The 23,671-nt window shown below is 38.0% G+C and overlaps 1 protein-coding gene across 4 annotated transcripts; it reads left to right on the top strand.

Annotated features, from left to right (window-relative positions):
* The first annotated feature begins 540 nt into the window (after nt 1-540).
* On the top strand, nt 541-23,671 carry ZHX1 (zinc fingers and homeoboxes 1). Of its 4 annotated transcripts, XR_006545027.2 has the most exons (5): nt 541-922; nt 7,634-7,750; nt 16,678-19,529; nt 19,791-19,864; nt 22,061-23,671. XR_006545027.2 is itself a non-coding variant. In XM_006045599.4 (4 exons), exon 3 carries the CDS (start codon nt 16,905-16,907, stop codon nt 19,524-19,526), a length of 2,622 nt encoding a protein of 873 aa, XP_006045661.2. In that variant the 5' UTR covers nt 542-835; nt 7,634-7,750; nt 16,678-16,904; the 3' UTR covers nt 19,527-19,529; nt 22,061-23,671. The 4 variants fall into 4 exon arrangements, 3 of the variants coding, with proteins under 3 accessions (XP_006045661.2, XP_006045660.2, XP_044784734.2); XM_006045599.4 differs by lacking the exon at nt 19,791-19,864 and having other exon boundaries at nt 542-835; XM_006045598.4 differs by lacking the exon at nt 19,791-19,864 and having other exon boundaries at nt 542-922.

Here is a 23,671-nt window from a genome sequence, read left to right as displayed (position 1 = left end):
GGGCTTTCGAGAGCAGAGGGTGGCTTGGTCTTGAACGGCGGTTCCAAGTGAGGTTGAACCGAACTTTCGGTGTCCGACTTTGGAGGGGTGGCTTTTGGCCGAATAGGAGGCAAGTGGAGGCGGGGCGGCAATTGACAGGAGGTGGGGCTTCGGGCTAGAATCCAGGGTCTCAGGAAGGCGGGGCTTCTATTGACAGTAGGTGGGGCTCCCGCCGAAAGGGGTGGGGCTTGGGGTAATATTGCCACCAAATGGAGCTCATTTGGGCTCCAAACGACAAGGGGCGTTTCTCGCGATCCAGCGGTGACACTAGGAAGGCGGAGCGCCCAGAGGCGGGGCCACAACTGGCAGAAGGCGAGGCGCCTTCTGGATTGACCTGAATGAAGACCAGGCTTCTGCCAATAGCAGGCGGAGCTATCACCGGCAAGGGGGCGGGGCCGCTCCAAGACCTGGAGAAGGCGGGGCTTCTGTTGACAGAGGGTGGAGCTTCCATAGACGGGGGCGGGGCTTCTGTTGACAGAGGGGCGGGGCGGCTCCCTACCTCCCGCCGTGCGCCAATCCCGGGGGCAGAGACCCGGGTCGAACCCCAGGGGAGCAGCAGGGTCCCAGGGTAGAGAGCCAGGCGCGGAGCGGGGTGGGGGCGCGCGGAAGGCGCGCGCGCGCGGGAGGGCCCCGCCTCGGCCGGCTCTTCCCCTCCCCCCTCCCGCCTCCGGTCGGCTGCTGGGGCGCGCGCCTCGCCTCGCACCCCCACCCCCGACTCTCTGCGCTCCGCCGGGTCCGCCGCGCTGCCGAAGCCGTGAGCCGGCCCACCGAGCGGTTCCGGGTATAGGGTTCACAGGTCAGAGTTGACTCCCTGAAAAGTGCAGCCGGTTTGAAATGCAAGATGGCGGCGGCGGGGCTCTGAGAGGCGCGGCGGCCCCTGCAGGTAGCGGCCCGAGCGGGCTCCGCGACGAGCGGCCCAGGGAGTCCGGGGCTACGGGTGGGAACCAGCAGCGCAGAGCTCGCGGCCGGCGAGGCGGGCCGGGAAGGCGAGCGGCACGCGGGCAGTTCGGAGGAGGGCGGCCCCGGGGCAGAGCCCCCAGGGGGCTGAGCGCGCTCATCGCGACTGGTGGCAGGACGGACCGGCGCGGGGCGTCCGAGGGGCAAGGACCGGGCCTGCCTGGCCCGGGATCGCCGTCGGGGGACAGACCCCGAGCTTCCTATACGCTCTTGGGGTCTCTGCGGCTGTGGAAGGAGCTGGGGGTGGGCTCTGTAAGGGAAAAATCTCAGCCCGCCTGCCTACGAGAGGACTGAGCAACTTGGGATTGTTGATAGGAGTGAGAATGGGGTCTCCTTAGAAGGGGGGCAGGCGCCGCAGGGATGGACTACCCCATCAGTGTTGAGGATCCTAGGGGAGGGAGATCGGGAGTCCTGACCTGCGGAGGCATGTGGCTTCGTGGGGACTCAGTCTCCCTGAGAGGAGAGATTCTCTTGCTGGAGCTGAGCGCAGTGGCATTGGGGTTGGAGCCCCCAAAAACCCTTTGGGGGGAGGCTGTACCCCACTTTAGGGAAGGCTGGGCACCCATTTCAGGGCAAGACTCAGAGTTGAGTCCTTAGCTCTATTATGTTTTGAAGAAGCCCTGGGACTTGAGAAGTTGATGAAAGAGAATGGAAATGTTATCCGTCCCTTTCAGGAGGGAGACTGGGAAGCTGACCAGGGGCTGCTGCGAGCCTTAGGGCCTGAAGGGAACAAGCTCCTGACCTTTGCGGGGAATGAGAGGCTAGGAAGGAGCTCTGAGAGGAAGGGGGTCAAATGGCAGGACAGAAGAGCCCTGGGGGATGCCCTTTCCCTGTGTATTTACACCAAAGTTCTAGAGAAAGGGACTTAAAATTCTTTGTTCCAATACATCCCTCCCCGCCTCTCTGTGGGTAACAGTAAGGGAAAAGCAGAACCGCGAGAAGAAAAAGGCTCCGTTGCATATCCTTAGCTTAGGTTAGGGAAGGATCAAACTCTCTGGCAGGGCTTCAGTGAAAGATTCGGGATAGGAGGATTAAGAAGCGAGAAAGGGGATGGATAGAGGAGGGATGTGGGGAAGAGATTGGGCAGAGCGGGAATGCCACAGCGCTTTTCTGTCATCTCACCCCAGTTGTAAAGAAAAACATGAAAAGGGGCTCATCTTTGCTGGGAGAAAATATGTCTGGAACATTACTGATAGAGAATTTGTATGTAACGTGTTTAAGTTGGGATTCCACGTAACTTGAAGAAGCAGTTCTTTTGGAGAGTGAGAGTTTATCTGAAAAGGGAAAATCACAGAATTGAGAAATAGAGTGGTTCCCAGTGAGGGAGGGAGAAGCAGCTTTATCCCAGGAACAGTGACTATTTGTTGGGTTGGAGTGTTTGTGTGTGCCTGACCTACAGGCACGCACCTTAAGATTCGTTGGTATTGGTCATTGTTTCTCAGTCTTGGTCTGAAAGCTTTAACTTATATTATATGGTGCTGTGTGAATTATCCTTGCTTCTGAAAAATTATCCTGAAAAAGTTGTTTGTTTTTATGCCAGTTGATGAGGGTGACGGAATTTGGTTTTAACAGGGATATTGACCCTAGCACATTCTTAGATTAAAAAAAAAAAAAAAAAAGTCTTGAGTAGCAGTTCTGACTCTTGATTTTAAGCAAAAGAAATAAGTGCTGCCAGAAACAGTAATGTAGTGCTGCCGTAACAGGATGTAAAAGAAAAAAGGGCTTTCATGAGTATTTTTTTCTCTTAGTTTTCCCCCCCTTCCTCTAAGCATTTTAGGGCTAAGCAGACTAATTTTGTGCAAAGTAAGTTGTAAAAAACCTTGGGTCCTTTCATTATAGAATTGATAGTGTTTCATTTATCAGTAACTCTCTTTGTAGAGGAATCTCTTCAGATGGTTTCTTTAGTGATCAGGATTAAAATTTTAAAAAAGTTTAAGGCTTGGGTAACTGATGACAGCAATGATTCATAAAGATTTCTTGAACCATTCTAGTATTTTTAAAAGAGCTTTAACATCTTCAGTAGAAATGTTTTTAAAAACACCTTTCAAGTATAAACTAGTTTAGAGATGCACATTTAGAACATTATTATTCGTGTGTGCTGTTCTTTGGTTTCCCCAAGGTGCACGTAGGTCTAGTTTTATATTCAGTTCTGAACAGATTAGACTGGGTGAACCAGAAAGGCATTGCTGCCAGATGGTTTCAAAATATGGTAAGGCTGAAAACATAAATGTTCCTGTGCTGGTGAGCTCTCCTTAGTAGGCGTCACTCCAATCAAGTGAGTTGATTATTTCACTGGACTGGAGGACAGTTCATGAATGATGTCCAACTATTTCACCTTTAATGATACTGCTAAGTTCTTTTTTTCAATAAATGTGAATTAAGTTTTACAATTCTTTATGTTGTTTTGTTGTTATTGTTTTTTGGGGGGGTTTACAATTGTTTTGTTAGTAGGTGAGGTGGCTCACTTTGAAGGTTTTTTCCCCTATTATATTTTACATTGAGAAAGGTGATATTATGACATACTATACATTTTCTTTCTTGTAATGTTAAATTGGCACAAAAATGTGACATTTGGGACCTAGTTTGCTTTCAGTTATTGCTTTATACTTAAATGGAAGTACTCCTAAAATTACTAAAATGATTCCAAGTGTAGCTTAGGAAATAACCTTTTTATGTACATTACAGCATTGTGGATTTGGACTCAAAAGACTTCTTATTTGAATATTAACAGTGTAGAAATTTCAGTGCCTAAGCTAGTTTTTAATCTAATCGTATTCAATGAATTCAGGGAGATGTCCAGAAATATCTATTGCACTGTTTGTAGTAATAGTCAGTATGGCACATTCATTTGTATGTTTAAATTTTTTCTGACTTAAAATCCTCTTAAATCATTCTGTGTAATTTCAAAAGTAACTTGAATTACATTTATTTGGAGGGAAAAAACTATGGTACTAGCCTTTAATCCTTAATATTATTGTATCCTGTTGCTGAAATATAGTCATAGTGGTAAGTAACAAGATGACTGAAGCTGCTGATTTAGATTACCAATCAGGATATACACATTTGCATTTATATTTTGGAGATTTGTATTTTATACAGTTAATTTATTTTTAAAGCAAATACTTAGGTAAGTTTCTATGAGGTTGCCAGGTTTTGGTCTTAAAGGGTACTTGATCTTTGCAGTTTATATAATCAGTATCCTGTAATGTATTTAAAAGTTATAAACATGGTCTTATGTATGTTTGGTCCGAACAAATAAGTGATATACTTTGGAAAAAGAAGTATGTGTGAGCAAATTAAGAATGACATTTATTCAAGGGAGTCAAAATTGAATAAATCATTTTTTATGCAGGATTTTTGTTTTCAGCTTTGAAATTTAGATTTAAAAATCATATTATCAAAGCTTATCTAAAAAATTAAAACATTAAAGTAGATATATCATATACATATTTATCATTTAAAATAAAATAACTTTGTCATTAAATTTTAGTGATTTAATATTTCTCTTAGTTTTTCTGGCTCCCTTTTTCCCCTTCCTAAAGGTCTTTTTTTTTGTTGTGAAGAATGAAAGGACATAGGAGTATTCTGATATTTCTAAGCACTTCACTAATAATTATGGTTTTCTTCTTTACTAAGTTTATTCCCTTTACCTTCGAATATTGTAAAAAAAAAAAAAAGAAGTTTGTTAAAATTTGGCTGCAATTGTACTATACTTGGCGGGGGGTTGGTGAAAAAAGAACAATTTCTCTTTATTACTATGATAAGATTATATCAAAAGCTGTTCGTTCTATGAAACACCCCTTAAATGTGTCATATATTAATGATTCATCTTGAGGTTTAGATCAGAGAAAATATGTGTATGTTGGGTTGGAGGCATAAATTATGATTGATCAATGTCTACTTGTTAAAGCCAGCTTATTCTAACACTGCTTAATATGCCCAAAGCTATGAAATGGAAAATAAAATTGTTTTGTGGACTTTGAAAGAGTTTATACTGTTTCAGCATTTAGCAAATTGTGTGTATGTGTGATGAGAACTCTTAGGATTCAGTCTTTTGACAACTTTCATATAGATACAACAGTGTTAATTATATTTATCATGTTGTACAGTATATCCTTAGTACTTACTTAATGGCTCAGCAGGTAAAGAATACGCCTGTAATGCAGGAGCACAGAAGACAGGGGTTCGATCCCTGAGTCAGGAAGATCCCCTGGAGAAGGAAATGGCAACCCACTCCAGTATTCTTTGCTGGAGGATTCCATGGACAGAGGAGCCTGACAGGCTACAGTCCATGGAGTAGAAAAGAGTAAGACATGACTGAGTACATGGCACATTTTAAAACTGCAAGATTGTAGATTTTGACCACCTTCATCCAATTCCCCTCCCTGAGTTCCCTACCCTGCCTCAACAACCACAAATCTGATCTTTTTTTCTATGGGTTTGTTTGTTTTTTGAAGTATAACTGACCCAGAACACTATGCTAATCTGAAAATTTAGCAAAATTTAAACAAAGACTTTCTTTGTTGTATAACTTAAAAGTTATTACCCTAAATAAGAGTCAGAAAAAGTCTAATTTGTAGGTATACCATGTGCCAGCAAATTTTCTAAGCACTTTACATGTATTATTCCTTTCAATGCCTACAGCACCCCTATTAAGTAGATAATATCATTAGTCCCATTTTACAGATAAGGGGGCTATGCCACAGAGAGGCTAAATGGCTTATCCAAGATCACACAGCTGGTAAGTGACAGAACTGGGATTTGAACCCATGCAACTCAGATTCCAAAGCCCAAATCCTTCATCTTTATGTCCTGTCCATCCTCTCCTGCCAAAATAACCAATCTGTTTTATTACATAATGTATATGGTCAAGATGACTTCTTTAATTTTTGAAGTTTAATCCCAAATTTTAAAAAGATACTTTGAATTAGAGAGGTGTCCTAAAGTAATCCCAGTATCAGAAACTGAAATAACATCAGGTAAGTATGCTTTTCATCCAGAAATACTGAGGAACTCGTTTGTTGATTCTCTGCTTGCAGTGGGCATGTCTTGGCAGCTCTTCTCAGTAGACTCTCATTCGGTAAAACATCTTGCAATGACTGTGTGATTTAAGAATGGATTCAAATAAGTTATCAATTTCCTATAATATTATTAATAATTCATTTTGGACAATAACCTCCCTACTTTTGGCAGATGTTTCCTATCCTTTCTTCTAGTTCACATCCTGTAGATGGCTGGCTAAGGAGTGTCCGAACAAGGAGACACCAGGAAATGAAATTGTAGATCCTAGGCTACCAACAGAATAGGATTGCTCCACTGGGCCCACCAAGAAAATGCTCTTTTGCTTTTCATGAAAACAGTGTAACTATTCAGCCTAAGCTTCAACTTAAGGACTGGTGTGTTGACATAATTTCTTATCTTAAAAGGGCTCTTCATAAAGTTGTCTGTCATAATAGCAGGAATCAAAAAGAAAAGGTACTGAGGGAAATCATCCTACCTAATATTCATTCACTGTGGTTTACAGAACTTCGGGGCTTGAAGAACAGTAACAAAAATCCTTCAACTCTTCAAAAGCATTTTTTACTGTTGTTTAATATGACAAGCAATGATAGTTTTTATTTAATTCTCCTGATTGGTTTACCTACTCTGAGTAATATACCACAGCATTTTTAGACACAAATCTGAATTTTCAAAGAATGGTTTTTGGTTTGTACCATCTAATGTTTCACAATGTGCTGATTGAAAAATCATTTAGCAGTAACTTTCTTGCAAAGACAAACACCAGTCATTGTATCAGATATACCATATGTTTAGGAGTGGGGTACCACTAGTTTATTTAAGTAGTATTGGCTTGTTCCCAGCATTAATGATCCAGTCCACTTAATACATAGTAAATTAGGATACAAATATAAGCCTAGTGAGGCTTATACATAAACATATAAACACATAACTTCTCCTACCTCTTAGTTTAAACTAAGTTGTCTTTCATAACTTGTGTGGTACTAATTTTTTACAATTCTCCATTTCTTCATCTCAGCTTTCATATTATATCCTGCATATAGTCACATGTTGAAATTTTTTTTTCACATTTTGAAAATCTATATTGAAATTGTGACTTGGTTATTTTATAAACCAGTCCATTCTAAAGGAGATCAGTCCTGGGTGTTCTTTGGAAGGAATGATGCTAAAGCTGAAACTCCAGTACTTTGGCCACCTCATGCAAATAGTTGACTCATTGGAAAAGACTCTGATGCTAGGAGGGATTGGGGGCAGGAGGAGAAGGGGACAACAGAGGATGAGATGGCTGGATGGCATCACCGACTCGATGGACATGAGTTTGAGTGAACTCCAGGAGTTGGTGATGGACAGGGAGGCCTGGCGTGCTGCAATTCATGGGGTCGCAAAGAGTTGGACACAACTGAGCGACTGGACTGAACTGAACTGAAATACATTTTTAAGTTTTCAGTTTTGCATATTTTACTGAGTTTGGCATTTTGATGATTCTTTTAAAATTTCTATGAGGAAATTAATTTTTTTAAGTTATATTTACTTTTAAAAAACCAAGGCATAGGCTTAAAGTTTCCTAATAAGACTGAATCATATCTAGAATAGTAAAGCAATATTACTTTTTTTGTAGGTGATGGCAGATAGGTACTTTGGACCTGTTAGTAATGATGGCCTGAGCTAAACACCTCCTAATTTGAAGGGACACCCTTCCGTGTCAAAGAACAGAATGGGGAGGAGACTGTGGCAGGTATGTGTTCCATCCTTCTGTTGTGGTAAAACTTGGAGACAGAATGTGCTCAGTTAATATAGTGATACTATATTTGGCTAAAGTCTTAAAAGATTTCTTTTAAAAAGCAGCAGATATATTCTTAACTCTTTTTTAAGAAATGTACTTTCAAACTTTAAAAATGTAGGAGTATTGGCTGGTTTAATTTGAAAGGAAACAGCATCACACTTCTTAATAAATCTTTGTGGTATATTTAGAAGTGATTTTTCAATTAACATTTGCTGAAATCCATTGTGTATCAGGCACTGGACCTGTGGTAATTACAGTGGTAAACCAGACAAATGAAGGTCAGGAGGGTAGAGACCTTTTGTGTGGGGAAATTTATCTAGACATTTTACTGTTCTTTTTCTATATCCAGGAAAATGCTTCAAGACTTCAAGAACAGTTCCTGAAAACACATTTTCAGTATACAGATCTCTAATAATAGTTAATTACAATGATGAAATTTAAGATATTAATAAATACTTTGATTTAGGTTAAGCATACCACTATTTAAATATATTTGTACATAATTACTTTTATATTTTACTTACTTGATATAAATTGGCTTTTTGAGAAGCATTAGATTTCATACTGTGCTATCGAAATGCTTATACTTTAGTCCAGTTGTTATTGCAGATGATTCCAGAAAGTACTAGGAAAGATTCCATAACTATTAATGTGGTGGTTCACTTTCATTTTTGTGTTTTTTTACGAGTTGATATTGCCAGTACGAATTACTATTATCCTTCAAATTGAATTATTGTATCCTGAGTAAAATAGGTAGCAGTTACTTTATTTTACAAATGGGAAAGATAATGGACAGATGAATGACTTTTCAGCCTTTCAGTGATAAAGTCACTTGGAATCAAGAATAGCATTCTTGTGTTAGACTTCTGTGAAAGATTTAATACACTACCTTGAGAAAAGTAGGGGGAAATTACTTTCAGCCTAAAATAACTTTTGGATCATATCCACAAACTTTAATAATAAAGATAAGATATTTCATTATATGACAGGTTTGTGTTTCACCGTCAAATTATGTTACATACTTACCTACATGCCAGCAGAAGGTACACCACCAGGATGTCAGTGGCCTAAAGATCTTTCAAAAAAACATTTCACTCCTCAAATCTGGGGTCAGAGCTTGCCTGGAGAAATCTGTCCAACTTAGAGGCTTTTAATCTTTAGCAGCATTAAAGTCAGCTTTCTCAGGTAGAAGAAACAGGTAGAGAGGATAGAGTTTCTAAGCCTCTAAGCTTCAATTAGCATTAGCAAAGGGATCTTCTGAAATTAGATTATCTTTGGCCACAGTTTCTTAGATGTTGTTACTTGGATCACATATACTTCTGTCTGTATTCACCTCGATACTTGAATTTGTATTATCTTGAGACTATTTTGGCAATTTTATTGAAACTTGTCTCTCAGGTAATGATTTCCAGCTTACAGTAATTTTTACTAACTCTTGTGGGTACAAATTTGGGTTGTCAGATTTCTCACTTAATTTTTTTTGAGAACTTGACTATTGTTTCTAAATATTTTAACATTAACGCTTTGAAAAATGCCTCTACTATGTAAAGACCAAAAACAAAGTGTAATTAAGAAAAGTATCCTCTTGGATACCTTTTAAAAATAAAGTGGTAGATATCCTTGTTTTCATTTGGATTCATTATTCTTTGTTCCTACTATTATTTCAGGCATTCTGTGATTTTGGTAGATTTGTAACTTTTAGTTTGAGTACAAACACGTAAAAGTAAGTATTTTCAGCTGGCTAAACAGAACTCTGACTCACAGAGGGAGAAGTGAAACTAAATTGAATAGAGTCCTGAGAGTTCTCAGTGTATGTATGAACACAGATTTCAAAGGATTCTCAGGTTGTGTATTTTAGCGGCCTTAAAAACGGTTTATTTAGTTGGTAGTAGGTCAAAACTAACATGATACTTAAAAATTATAGTTATCTTCTAAAATCTTCTAAATGTTCTTATTTGACCCAGAATTGGCATAAAAAACAAAGTCTGTTTTTCTAAACATAAAATCTTACCAAAATAACATGCTTTTGTGGCTAACTAGGCCAATAAACTGTTAATCATTTAATTTAAAGTACAAGACAGCCAAAAAATAGAGGCCTAGAAATTCAGTGTAGCTATGGCCCTGTATAATTATAAAATTTTTTATGACTTTTTTTTTTGTGCTAAGCATACAGTTCGAAACAATCCATTAACTTTTTAGAGTTTATTACATTGAGAACCTGTTTTTAAGTCTCTTTTAAAATATAGAACATCATTATAATGTAGTTTTCTCTTATAGAGAAGTAATGGTTCTAAGTTCAGATTTGCACGTGTCTATCTTTATAAGAAGTATACCATTTTCTCCTGAATTCCACCACAGAACTAATTATTTGAAATGAATTTATCACCCTTGTTTTGTTTCTAGATAGTCTACAAATTTAGATGTACACTATTCATACATAAAACTGATTTGTTACAATAGAATTACAGATAAATTGGTAAATATTCATTAAACATCCATTGCTATATTTTAATAAACTGTTTTATATGAGAATGTTTTTGAGCATGTTTTAATATTTTAATGACTAAAGTAATTTTGTTAGTAAGGATTTTACCAGTGAAAACGAGCTCAGTTGTTTTGTGTAGCTCCTCAGTAAATGAGTGCTTAATGAAGGAAAATGTATGCTATAATACAAAATATATATATATTTTAAAGCTTTTTTCCCCCAACAAATATTAATAGGCACTGTGTTGGCCCTGGGGATATAGTGAAGAGCTAAACAGACATTCTTACCGATCATGTAAGAAGAACTACGTTTAGAACTGCCCTAAAGTTTTATACTGGGATGAAATAAATTTTGTTTCCATTAAATGCTTTTCTGCAGGGAAAATTTGATATAATTCATGAATTAAGAATCATGAATTGATTAAGGAGCATCTGACCTTCAGGAGAAGAGCCAGTACACAGAACCATGGAAATTGGCTTGGCCTAAATCTATTCTCTGGAGACTAGGGGTGCTCTTGCGGACTCTTAGAACCAGTCTGAGTTCTCTCCTGTGGGACAGCAGCCCTCCAAAATGTCTGGAATACATCTGAATGCTATACATACTCAGAGATTCCTCCTCCCTCTGAAAAAATGTTTAGGTAGCACGTGTTTTTGCTTTAAAAACAGAAAGTAAATTTTGTTTCCAGCTTGAGACAAATGACCACAAAAATAGTTTAGCCTATTTGCAATTTTAAGGCCTTGAAACTATTGTTTTGTTTTGTTTTTAGAATATTTACTCATTTATTTGGCTGCTCCCAGTCTAGCAGGATATTTAGTTGTGGCGTGTGGGATCTATTTCCCTGACCAGGGATGGAACCCGGGCCCCCTGTGTTAGGAACATGGACTCTTAGCTGCTGGAGCACCAGGGAAGTCCCTGTTTGTTGTATTTTGTAATCAAGCAATGTTATAACACTATTAAAGAAAACGTAAATACCACACACACCGTAAAAATTTCATCCATAATCTCATGTGAAATTTTCATTTTTTAGTGTTTTCATCTAGTCTTTGTCCACCATGCATACATATTCTCCCATAGTTATTTTATAGTCAGTATGCAGAGTTTGTTCTGATTATTAAAAATTTAACACTAAATGGATACTTTGCCATATTCTTTACTTTTTTGAATATCATTTTTAATGGCAGTATAATTGATTGATTATTTTTTAACGTCTTTCTCTACTGAAAGGTTAACTGAAAATGGTGTTAAAACATAATTATATTTACAGTGCTATATGCATATAGTGCATAGTTTTTTTCTTTTATGGGCAGATTTCACTTTAATTATGTTTTAACTGCAGAGCCACCTAGCTCCTCAGTTGTGCAACTGGACTCTAACCCTCTTTTACAGGTAAATAGTGCAAGGTTTCCCAAATTGATTTTAAGCTGTTTTGAGTTGACCTTCAAAGAGAGGATGAGATGCCTATCAGCTAATAGTGATTTCTGTATGGCAGTTTTCCTGTCTCAGCCCCATTACACCGTAATAAGATGTATTGAAACCACATCATGGCAGTTCTTACTCTGTATTTTTACCCCTTTTGCTTTTACATTCAATTTGTGTGCCTTGTCATCTGATTAAGCTGCATGAGAGATAGAAAGAAAGAGAATAATAGTATATAAAAGGTATTTATTCATTCCCCAAATAATTTTCAGGGACTGGAACATAGCATTAATTAGGCACCTACTGTATACTAGTGTGTGGGAAGCGTTTTTATTTGATCAGTATCTGAGGTGGGATACCTCTGTTTATTTTCTCCAGGGCAGCCTTCTCTGCTTCTTTTCTAGAAGCCTCCTGTAATGTGCTTATATACTTCCCAGGACCTCTTCTCATTGCATTGATCATAGTCATTCTAATTGCTTAAGCCTGTTTTCCTTGTTAACAGCTAGAACCTGGCAGACCAGAGACTGTCTGTCCTGGTGACTGCTGTAATCCGAGTGCCCAACACAGTGCCTGGCACATGGTTGACCTTCAACACATAGTTGGTCAGTGGATTTGTTGAACTGAAGAATCTTGGTTTTATAGATGAGAAAGCTGAGGTTGATATTGGGCAACTTTTCCAGTCACCTAACTACTGAGTGCAGAGGAGACTCTAAAACCTGTGGTTTTAGCCTTTACCACAAAGCCTCTGTGAATTTATTCCCTTGGGTAGGTTTCTTCTTCCATGAAGAACGGGAAGATTGTACTGAGGTCCCTGCTTCCCCTCAAATTATGACTATAAAATAAGGACCACGAGGCTGCCTTTATTCATGCTTTATTTTTAGGTTGTATACATAATAATAGAATTGAGCCATTGAACCAAATCATGAGGCACTTTTGGAAGTTCTCAATCTCCCTTTAGAAATATGTTAAATAATGTACTGATTATGGTTTTGTTAGCAAAAGATGGGCAGTTTTAGGAGTAAAGAGGAAAGAGTATTTCCCAGGTCTATGTAGTTGCATATAGAAGTAACCCAGGTTGAGACAACTTAGGATACCCAAGATAATCGGATTTTTAGTCTTTTGCATTACTGAGGATTTTTTAAAAGCCTTTCTTTTAAGTAACTTATTTATAGTTTTAAAATTATACATTTAATGTAAAATTTTTAATTTAAATAAATTTAATTTCAAATTCCTCAAAAACCAATGCTTTCAAAGGGAAAAAGCACAGCTGTATGTATATATCATTAGGTTATAATATATGCATATTTTATTATTTTCATGACTTTAGCAAAAATACTCTGAAAATTGTATATCTGTTTCAGTTCTTACAAACTGACCATTCTGAGCTAGTGAGCTATAAGGAAAAGAAATAAAAGTAACAACTTGGTAGCATATTCCTATATTTATACTAGATAGGATGAAAAGTAAGTTTAACCCAAGAGCTACAGAACCAGAATAATAAAAGTATCTTAGCTCCTCCAGTTTCTCTTCTGTATCTCTTATTAGTAGGGGCTACTCTATTCTATCCCAGGGTGCTCCACGCCTGTCTTTTACAGTGAAACAGCCAAAAAGGACACATTAAATTCACTTTAGGTATCACATTTCATGGCTTAGCACTGCCAAGCTGAGGATTTATGATGAAACTACTTATGTTTTTAAGTCATAGTCTTCAAACACATCTCAGAACCCATCAGAGGTGAAAGCAGGGATTGTGGGGTCCCCATGGGATGGGGTCAGGAGTTAGTTAAGCTTCTCCACTTCTCCAATCAGATAGCTATATTCTTTAATCAGTTTTATACTTGGGCTCCTCATAGAATTTTGTTTGAAGAAAGGGCTTTCTTATAACAAAAAGTTTCAAAACCACCACTTCAAGAAATACAGTCTCAAGAAAAACTCCTCCATTAAGACTTTCAGCTCTTAATATACCCCATCTAAATATCATCTAAGGTTCTAGGAGAATAGCTTACTCCCCTGCCTTTCAGTAGTTCTCCTTCACTGTCAGAAATGTGGGTGGTGCTCATTTGTTACTCTTCCACTTACTTAAGGCTATTTGAGGAAATCCTTGTTTCTAATGAGAAAAAAAAATGATCAAAAATAGTAGTGTTCCCTATTAAATTGAATAGGAAAGATGGAATTATCTTAGTTTATAGCACTTAGTTAAGAAATCATTTTAAATCTCAGTGATGGATTTATGTTCCCTTAGAAATCAAAGATTTTTTTATAGAAAAAACGACACTTTTAAAAATTAATTCTTTTTTGGAGTATAAGGCTTCTCTGGTGGCTCAGTGGTGAAGAATCCACCTGCAGTGCAGGAGACAGGGGTTCAATCCCCGGGTTGGGAAGATCCCCTGGAGGAGGATATGGCAATCCATTCCAATATTCTTGCCTGGGAAATCCCATGGACAGAGGAGCCTGGCGGGCTACAGTCCATAGGGTTGTAGGAGAGCCGGATACCACTTAGCAACTAAACAACAATAGTTTCTTCACACTGTTGTGTTAGTTTCTACTGTACAGCAAAGTGTATCAGCCATCCATATACATGTATCCCTCTGTTTTGGATTTCTTTCCCGTTTAGGTCACCACAGAGTACTGAGTGGAGTTCCCTGTGCTGTATAGTACCCTCTCATTAGCTATGTATTTTATACATAATATCAATAGTGTATATGTGTCAATCCCAGTCTCCCCATCCATCCCACTCCTGCCAACAATGACAGTTTTGAGAGTGGGTTTTGGACTGTTGATATTACTATTATTACTAAACTGATGCTCTTTATTTTGTAATGTGGAAAATCAGAGAACAAGAGACAGTCCAACTTTCCGTCTGTTGCTTGGATACATCAAATGGAAATGTAGTATGATTTGAATAATCCTAGTAAGAAGGATCTTAGCACCTTCAAAGGTACAGGATATTCTCTCTTTGGACAGCTCTGTTTCCTTAAAATGTTTCTCCTTTTACTGAGTCATGGAGACCTAGTTTTGCTTTATAATCATTGACGTAAACTTTTTCTCCTCAGTTCAGCTAGGACAAGGACTATGTTAGTAAATGAAAATAGTTCCTTTGTGGTAGAAAATAACTGATACCATTTATTGTAGTCATTTTCATTTGTTTTAGACTTTAGAAGCACACCAACTTTAACCGATTTAGCATCAAAATTTTAACTATTTTGGGTACAAAAGTATTAAAATGTATTCATATGAAAATATTTCAGTTTTTCTTGATGATTCAAGGTTTTTCTTGTGAATTTTAGCTTTGTTCACTATAGTGATGCCTTTAGGGCATTTTGAGTTTTATAGGACTCTTTTTCTGTTCATTCTAGTTCAGGTTGGAGGTAGCATTTTTTGGGGGGTGGGGAGGGGGCCATGCCACTCGGCTTGCAGGATCTTAGTTCCCCAACCAGGGGTTGAACCTAAGCCATGACAGTGAAAGTACTGAATCCTAACCACTAGACCACTAGGGAACCCTATTTCAGGTTAATCAACTTTTAGTGATCCTTACTTCCAGGCTTCTTTTTTTTTTTTTAAGTCAAAGATTTTTTATTTATTTATGGCTGCACTGGGTCTTTGTTGCTGCATGCAGGCTTTCTCCAGTTGCAGTGTATGGGCTTTTCATTGCAGTAGCTTCTTCTGCTGTGGAGCATGGGCTCTAGGCGCAAGGGCTTCAGTAGCTGTGGGTCCCGGGCTCTAGAGCACAGGCTCAGTAGTTGTGGTTCTCAGGCTTAGTTGTCCTGTGGTATGTGGGATCTTCCAGGACCAGGGATTGAACCTGTGTCCCCTGCATTGGTAGGCAGGTTCTTTACCACTGAACCACCAGGGAAACCCTCTTCCAGGCTTCTGTATACCAAAGATACAGAAATGATTGAGAAGTCAGTCAAGACAACTCAGCTGAGAGAGCTAGATTGAAGGTATAAAAGGAAACTGGCTCCATCCAGAGTTTCAAGAGCTTTGTTATGTCTCAGTAAAGCTATTCGTTTAAAAAAGAAGAAAAAAAATAAAGAGACTGGAGGTTTCACGACAGAAATGCAACATTCCTCTGGTACAATACAGTAAGTGATGGACTAGAAAATAAACCGGAAAGGAGGTTGGCCCAAGCTAAGGGTGATCTCTAGGACAGATCTGAGAGATCATCACACCCAGTGTGTGCACAAAGAAGCGTCCATACACAAGGATTGGCCTGCATGGGAGTCCCTGGAACAGCGATCATTTGTGCTCTGTGCCTAAGACATAAGGAAATAGGAGTCAGGAGAGAGATGGTAGAAAATTCAGGTTGCAGTCAGGACGTGGAGGGAGCTACCTGGGGCCTTAGAAGTTTGAATTTCATTCTTTCAGCATTAGGGACCCATTAGAAGCTTTGAGTCAGGAAACTGATACGGTTAGACATGTTTTACAAATTCTGATAGCATTGTGGAGAATGATGAAGATAATATTTCTGAAACCTTGGTCATTAATATTCTACCTTTGCTGCTTTTGCCATACTTGGGCATGCTTTTAGAATGGTAAGACAGACCAGGAGGAAGAACAGGGCATAACTGATGGATTGAATTCCTTATACACTTAGTGGTCATAGTTTTGAGTATCTGTGGCTACTTTTTATAACTTTAAAGTTCCTCCCCTGTTAACAGATTATCATTTCACATTGAGAGTGCCTGCCAAAGGAGACACTTTCTTCCCCTTCCCTTCTGATATATAACCGGCTGGCTGAAAAATCCAAATACACACAAGCCTGCGGGCTGACCCATCAGGTATAGTACATGACCATCAGTGAGCTGGCTTGGAGACATCTGTTTTGATCCTCAGAGAAATTTTTTTCTGGTTCTAGTTTTATTCTACATCTTTACAGCTGAGCGCTCCAACAACTTCATGTAAGTGAAATAGAGCTGTAATTTGTTGAAAAGATCATAACCACTCATTTTAAAACGTTTTTTAATTTATCTTAATATAGGTGATTGGAGTTGTGCTTCAAAAATTTCAGCAGTTCTGCAGTATTTTATTTGCCAACCATAAGCTCTTTACTTGATTGCACCATGAAAAAGCTGCTAATGAGACTTGCTGAGCACAAAGACAGACTTGAAGAACCAAAAGCCATTGTTTTCAAATGAAGGATACTGAACAGTTTTAAGCCCCAATGCTTTTTAATCACCACTGAGATTTTCCCCCCATAACATCAGAATGGCAAGCAGGCGAAAATCTACAACACCCTGCATGGTCCTTGCCAGTGAACAGGATCCAGACCTCGAGTTGGTATCAGATTTCGACGAAGGTCCGCCTGTACTTACACCCATAGAAAACACCAGAACAGAGAGTGTCTCAAGTGATGAAGAAGTTCATGAGTCCGTGGATTCTGACAATCAGCAAAATAAAAAAGTTGAAGGTGGCTATGAATGTAAATACTGTACTTTCCAAACTCCAGATCTAAATATGTTTACTTTTCATGTGGATTCAGAACATCCCAATGTAGTGCTAAATTCATCCTATGTTTGTGTTGAATGCAATTTTCTTACCAAAAGGTATGATGCACTTTCTGAGCATAATCTGAAATATCACCCAGGAGAAGAGAATTTTAAGTTGACTATGGTAAAACGAAATAACCAGACAATCTTTGAACAAACAATAAATGATCTGACTTTTGATGGTAGTTTTGTTAAGGAGGAGAATTCAGAGCAAGCTGAATCTACAGAAGTTTCTTCTTCAGGAATATCTATCAGTAAAACCCCTATCATGAAAATGATGAAAAATAAAGTGGAGAACAAACGGATTACAGTTCATCGTAATTCAGCTGAGGACGTTCCGGAAGAGAAAGAGAACGAAATCAAACCAGACCGTGAAGAAACTGTGGAAAATCCAAGCTCTTCGGCTTCTGAATCAAATGCAAGTACTTCTGTTGTAAACAGAATCCACCCACATGCTGCCAGCACGGTTGTGGCCCCGGCAGCAGTTCTTCCTGGGTTAGCACAGGTGATCACGGCAGTATCAGCTCAGCAGAATTCCAGTTTGATTCCCAAAGTCCTAATCCCTGTTAATAGCATTCCTACCTACAATGCTGCATTGGATAACAACCCCCTTTTGCTTAACACCTACAACAAATTCCCTTATCCAACAATGTCAGAGATAACTGTTCTTTCTGCTCAAGCAAAATATACAGAGGAACAGATCAAGATATGGTTTTCAGCCCAACGTCTAAAACACGGTGTTAGCTGGACTCCCGAGGAAGTAGAGGAGGCAAGAAGGAAACAGTTCAACGGAACAGTACACACTGTACCTCAGACCATAACTGTCATTCCCACCCACATCTCCGCGGGGAGTAATGGTTTACCATCCATCTTACAGACATGCCAAATAGTTGGCCAGCCGGGTCTGGTCCTCACACAAGTAGGTGGCACAAACACCTTGCCAGTAACGGCACCTATAGCCTTGACAGTGGCAGGGGTTCCAAATCAAACGAATGTACAGAAAAGTCAGGTCCCCACTACTCAGCCGACCACAGAAACCAAGCCAGCAACAGCAGCAGTCCCATCCGCTCAGCTGGTCAAACATGAAGCCACATTGGCAAACCCTGATTCATTTGGCATTCGGGCTAAAAAGACTAAAGAGCAGCTGGCAGAATTAAAAGTCAGCTACCTGAAGAATCAGTTTCCCCATGATGCTGAAATTATCAGACTGATGAAAATCACAGGACTGACCAAAGGAGAGATTAAAAAATGGTTTAGTGACACAAGGTACAACCAGAGAAATTCAAAGAGTAATCAGTGCTTACATCTCAACAATGACTCCTCTGCCACTATCATCATAGACTCGAGCGATGAAATCACAGAATCCCCAGCTGTTGTGACTTCACAGCAGAAACAGTCCTGGAATCCTTTTCCTGACTTTACTCCCCAGAAGTTTAAAGAGAAGACAGCGGAGCAGCTTCGTGCCCTGCAGGCAAGTTTTCTCAACAGCTCCGTACTTACAGAAGAAGAACTAAATAGGTTAAGAGCGCAAACCAAACTCACCAGAAGGGAAATTGATGCTTGGTTTACAGAGAAGAAGAAATCAAAAGCTTTAAAGGAAGAGAAAGTGGAAGTAGAGGAAAGCAATGCAGGTAGTTCCAAAGAAGAAGCTGGAGAAACTTCTCCTGGAGATGAAACTAGTGCACCTAAGTCAGGGAGTACTGGCAAGATATGTAAAAAAACACCCGAGCAGCTGCACATGCTTAAAAGTGCATTTGTCCGAACACAGTGGCCATCACCAGAAGAGTATGACAAGTTGGCTGAAGAAAGCGGGCTTGCTAGAACAGACATAGTTAGTTGGTTTGGGGACACCCGTTATGCTTGGAAAAATGGAAACTTAAAATGGTACTACTACTATCAAAGCGCCAATTCAAGTAGCATGAATGGTCTGTCTTCTCTTAGGAAAAGGGGGAGAGGGAGACCAAAAGGCAGGGGGAGAGGAAGACCTCGCGGGCGGCCCAGAGGAGGCAAGAGAATGAACAACTGGGACAGGGGGCCGTCCCTCATCAAATTTAAAACTGGAACTGCAATACTTAAGGATTATTATCTGAAGCACAAATTTCTTAATGAGCAAGACCTCGATGAACTTGTTAACAGATCACATATGGGTTACGAGCAGGTCAGAGAATGGTTTGCCGAAAGACAGAGAAGATCGGAGTTAGGTATAGAATTATTTGAGGAAAACGAGGAGGAAGATGAAGTTATTGATGATCAGGAAGAGGAGGAAGAAGAAACAGATGACAGTGACACTTGGGAACCCCCACGACATGTGAAGCGGAAGCTTTCTAAATCAGATGACTGAAATGTAAGTTTTTAATCTGAGTGTATATTCACCCACCACATACGTTTAGAACAGCCACCTTATATCTGTCATCTTCACCTTTGACAATGTTTTTTCTAAAATATTTTCTCTGATGCCCAATAAGAGGGCTAGGTGCCATGAGTGTAGCCCAAGAGATATATGATTATCATGTGTAGCCTGATTTTATGTTGATTTTTATATAGAGTTTAATGTTGCCTGAATTATTTATTTTTTATGTGAAATGTTTTTTTGCTTTGTTTTAAGGGAAAGTTACCCATTCTCCAGAAGGAAGACTGGTGGTGGTTTGAAGATTAACACATACTAAAGATAACTAAAATGTATATTTTTCTTGCAAGCCTCCTTCACTAAAGCTTCACTTTTTGCTTATTTAAGAAAAGAATTAAAAAATGAAAACTAAAAAGAGGTGGGAAAGTATACTGAAGGAAGGACTTACCACAGGGGTGAGAATTGCTTAGTTTTAGGGAACTAGGTGAAAATGGTATCTTTTTTAATGTTTTATTGCCCCCAAACTATCAGATTTTTAACTACAGTTTAAAATGCTTTATGTGTTAAAATTACTCAATATTTTTCTATTAAAAGCCAAAGATCTGTTTTAAGCAGTATATAATTTCATGTTCACTTAGGTGGCATCTGTCTTTGAAAACCGTGATATAAATTATTTCTGTTGTAGAGATCAGTGATAAATAACAGATTTGATATTAACTCAGTTGCCTAAAATGTCTTTTCATTACTTAATATAAAACAAACTTGCCACCAGCAAAAACACATCAGTAAGTTAAAAATATCTCTCTGTAGGCATAAAAGTGCAAGAAAATGTGCTTTAAATTTGAAAGGTTTGGCACATTCCTTGAATCTTAATTCTATTATAGATTGGATTAATTAAAATGTCACTGTAGTTGCAAATCAGATACCTGTTTTGGAATTAGAATTCCAATTCTGAATACTTTCAGAATTCAGTAGCACAGTTTGTTTCTTTTCTGCTCTCTGGTTTGGCGTGTTCTAGGATAAGCCTATACTTCTTAAAAATCGTGCAGTTGTCATGAAGTGTTGTGATCTGTCCATCAGTAGTCCAAAAGCATCTTGTTGACAAAAATCATTGCAGTATTTTCAAATAGCAGGGGAGGGAAAAAAGACCCTCCTCATATGAACATATTTACTTATTTCCATAGCTTTTTGCATCTCTACCCCATCCTCTACTTTTATGCTCTATTCTGCACAGAATTTCCTTAATTTCCGCACACCTTCCTTCATGGTTTTATTTATTTTAACAGTTATTTATAGAGAGCTTAATAAGTACCAGGCACTATTCTTATTGCTTAGCAGTCTTTTTCCAGATTTTCTTTCATTAATAGTTTTTTTTTTTTTCAGACAGAAAAATGCACATATTTTAGAATGACTCTCATTGCAGGTTTTAGAGCATAAATGTATCCTCATGAGTCACAAGAAGTTAAGCAGTCTTGTATGGCTATATCCTGAAACACCGACCTCCATTTCCTTACGTCAGAAACCTTCAGGACAGGCTTGCTTCTAACACAGATGCAGAAAATATTTTTAACAGGCTTTTTTTATTGCTAAATATAAGAATGTGCACTCAGCCAAGATTACATCAACAGATTTGTTGCTGCAGCGAATTGTTGTTGTTGTGTTGTAGTAACCTCTGTGGTGATTTTGGAAGGAGTTAGAATCTTATTCTAAAAATAATGTGAACTTTTTTCTATAGCGTAGTTTGACCTTACTTTTAAGTTTGTGGATGGTTCTTAAGTTATATATGTATATGTTAATGAACACTATGATCAGAAGATTCACACAAAGCCATGGTTTTCAAAAAAGTTGTATAATGTACATTTACCTGACTTTTGTGGTACATACATTGGGATGCCCTGCTTTTAAAATATGCAGAAGTCTAAAACTATAAAACCCATTAATCAGCAAGTTATCATTGGCTTAACAAAATAATTTTTCATCTTATGAAATGATACACCATAAATTTCATTTAAATACTTCTTCATTTAAGTATGGTTTATTTACAAATAAAGGTAACCAAAACCTTTCCAAAATAGTTACAGGAAAAAGTGGTAAATATATATCTCTTTTTTCACAAGCTAGCCCTGTATATAAATAAAAAAGGATATAAGAGTCTTTAGATTTCATAGTCTGTTTATTATAAATATAGTACTTATTTTACTAACCATATAGTAAATAGGATTTACTATATATTATATCACATATATTATAATCCTATGAATATCTTTTTTATAAATTATCACATGTAGGTGAAAAATGTCTATAAGCAAATCTGGTATATGCAAAACATATATACTGGAGTTGCACAGAAAATCTACTGCATTATATGTTAATAAGATACATGTGGCAAGTGATCTCAGGATTAATAAGCAAATACAGAGGATGCATTTTAATGGCTAATTTATATCATTTTTGTTCCTAAAAATGGAAAATGTTAAAATATGGTTATCTTAAAAAGTTTAGTTTTTTATTATGTTTTTCTTTTATAGCTGCCTAAAACGTTGGAGGAGAATCAATTCTTCAACTCCAGATGTCTGATTTACTGTGAATGGCCCAATCTTTGATGACATTGAAAACGTTTGGGGGCATATACAATCTCAAAAAATAGGATCCAATACCCAAAAGAAATGGAATTCAGTGTTGTGCCAAAGTTAAACTACTGCAAATGGCAGAAGTCCTACAATGTACATAGAACACTAATTAAAAAAACAACTTGTAAAAATTCAGATTTTAATACAGTACATTTTTATTCTGATATGATGGAGACATTCTGATTCTTAGACTTTCTGAGGAAGTTTAATGACCACTAGAGCTTGTCCTCATATTTTTTTCAGCTTAATACTGTGTGTCTTGTAAGATGGGCCTTATTGCCTGTATTCTTTGATATGTGATTAAGCCTATAGCTTTCAGTGACCAAACATTTTACAGAGCAAAAATTGTTAGAAGCAGGAAAAAGAAAAATCTGGTTTATTTCTATGTCTCATTTATCAGGCCCTGCACTAAGATTAAGAGTTGTGCATGGGTTTATATAATTTCAATGTATGTAAAAAACTATTGACACATGTTGGAGCAAAGAGGTTTTGTGGTATCATTGGCGCTTAATGATTGGACCTTTCATTGAACACATTCATGGATACCACTATTACTACTTGTAATACTCCATTACTGTTTTTCATTAGAAACTGAATTAGCTTTTTTTTTTTTTTTAAACTGAACATAATCAGTACTGAAGAAGGGAAAGAAACTGGCATAGGAATTTCAAGAGGGTGAAACTCTGAAATAAATGTTGTACCAAAAATGTGAAAAGGAATCATGTAGTAAATATTAACTTACTCTTTTCTTACAATCAGAGAGAAATCAGAAATGTTTGTACAGGTGTCAGATCAGAGCTTTCAAAAATTATCTTTCAGTGAAATTCTACTCTGTGTAACAGTTTCAGTGAATAAAGAAAAAGAATTCTGAACTGATCAGAATGAGTTAAAGCTTAGCTCTTCACTTATGAATTATGGGAGTGTTAACTGTTAACTCTTGCCATTTCAGGAGACTGAAAGTTCCTCCTAACTCATAAACTTTGTAAAGACCGGTGCTGTTCATTCGTGTTGAGAAGGATCCTTTTCTTTGTGACTATAGGACCATTTTTCAAAATGTGCTTTCTTCATAGAAGAAATGTTCAGTTTCATTAGCTTTGGATTTTAAGATGTTTTTCTGAATGACCAGATGTAGTGGGCTTGGCCAGTTTATTTTATCTAATTTAATGAATAATAAATATTAAGCTCTTGTTTTTACCTTAATGTTTTGTCAGCTAATGAAAATGTTATGAAAAAGCCTTGACTATGCATGCTGCTTTCATTTTTATAAACTTTTCATTTTTAACTATAGCTTTATTAGTAATTCCAAAATGCTGCAATTTAGCTGATTTCTTCACTCAGACAGCTGGCTTTGTGGGTGGCTTTTTCATACTACTGTTAACTTTTTAAAGAGAAGCAATGTAAAGACTGTAACAATTTAATGCACTAAACTGTTCTTTCTTTTACACGTTTAAAAACTTCTTAAAGCACTCTGTATTATAAAGATTAAATTGCTCCCTTTTTTAAACCATT

The sequence above is a fragment of the Bubalus bubalis genome, chromosome 15 (assembly GCF_019923935.1).
Source record: "Bubalus bubalis isolate 160015118507 breed Murrah chromosome 15, NDDB_SH_1, whole genome shotgun sequence".
In the NCBI taxonomy this organism is placed as follows: domain Eukaryota; kingdom Metazoa; phylum Chordata; class Mammalia; order Artiodactyla; family Bovidae; genus Bubalus; species Bubalus bubalis.
The sequence above is the reverse complement of the archived record's forward strand: the minus strand, read 5'-3'. Positions and strand labels throughout refer to the sequence as shown.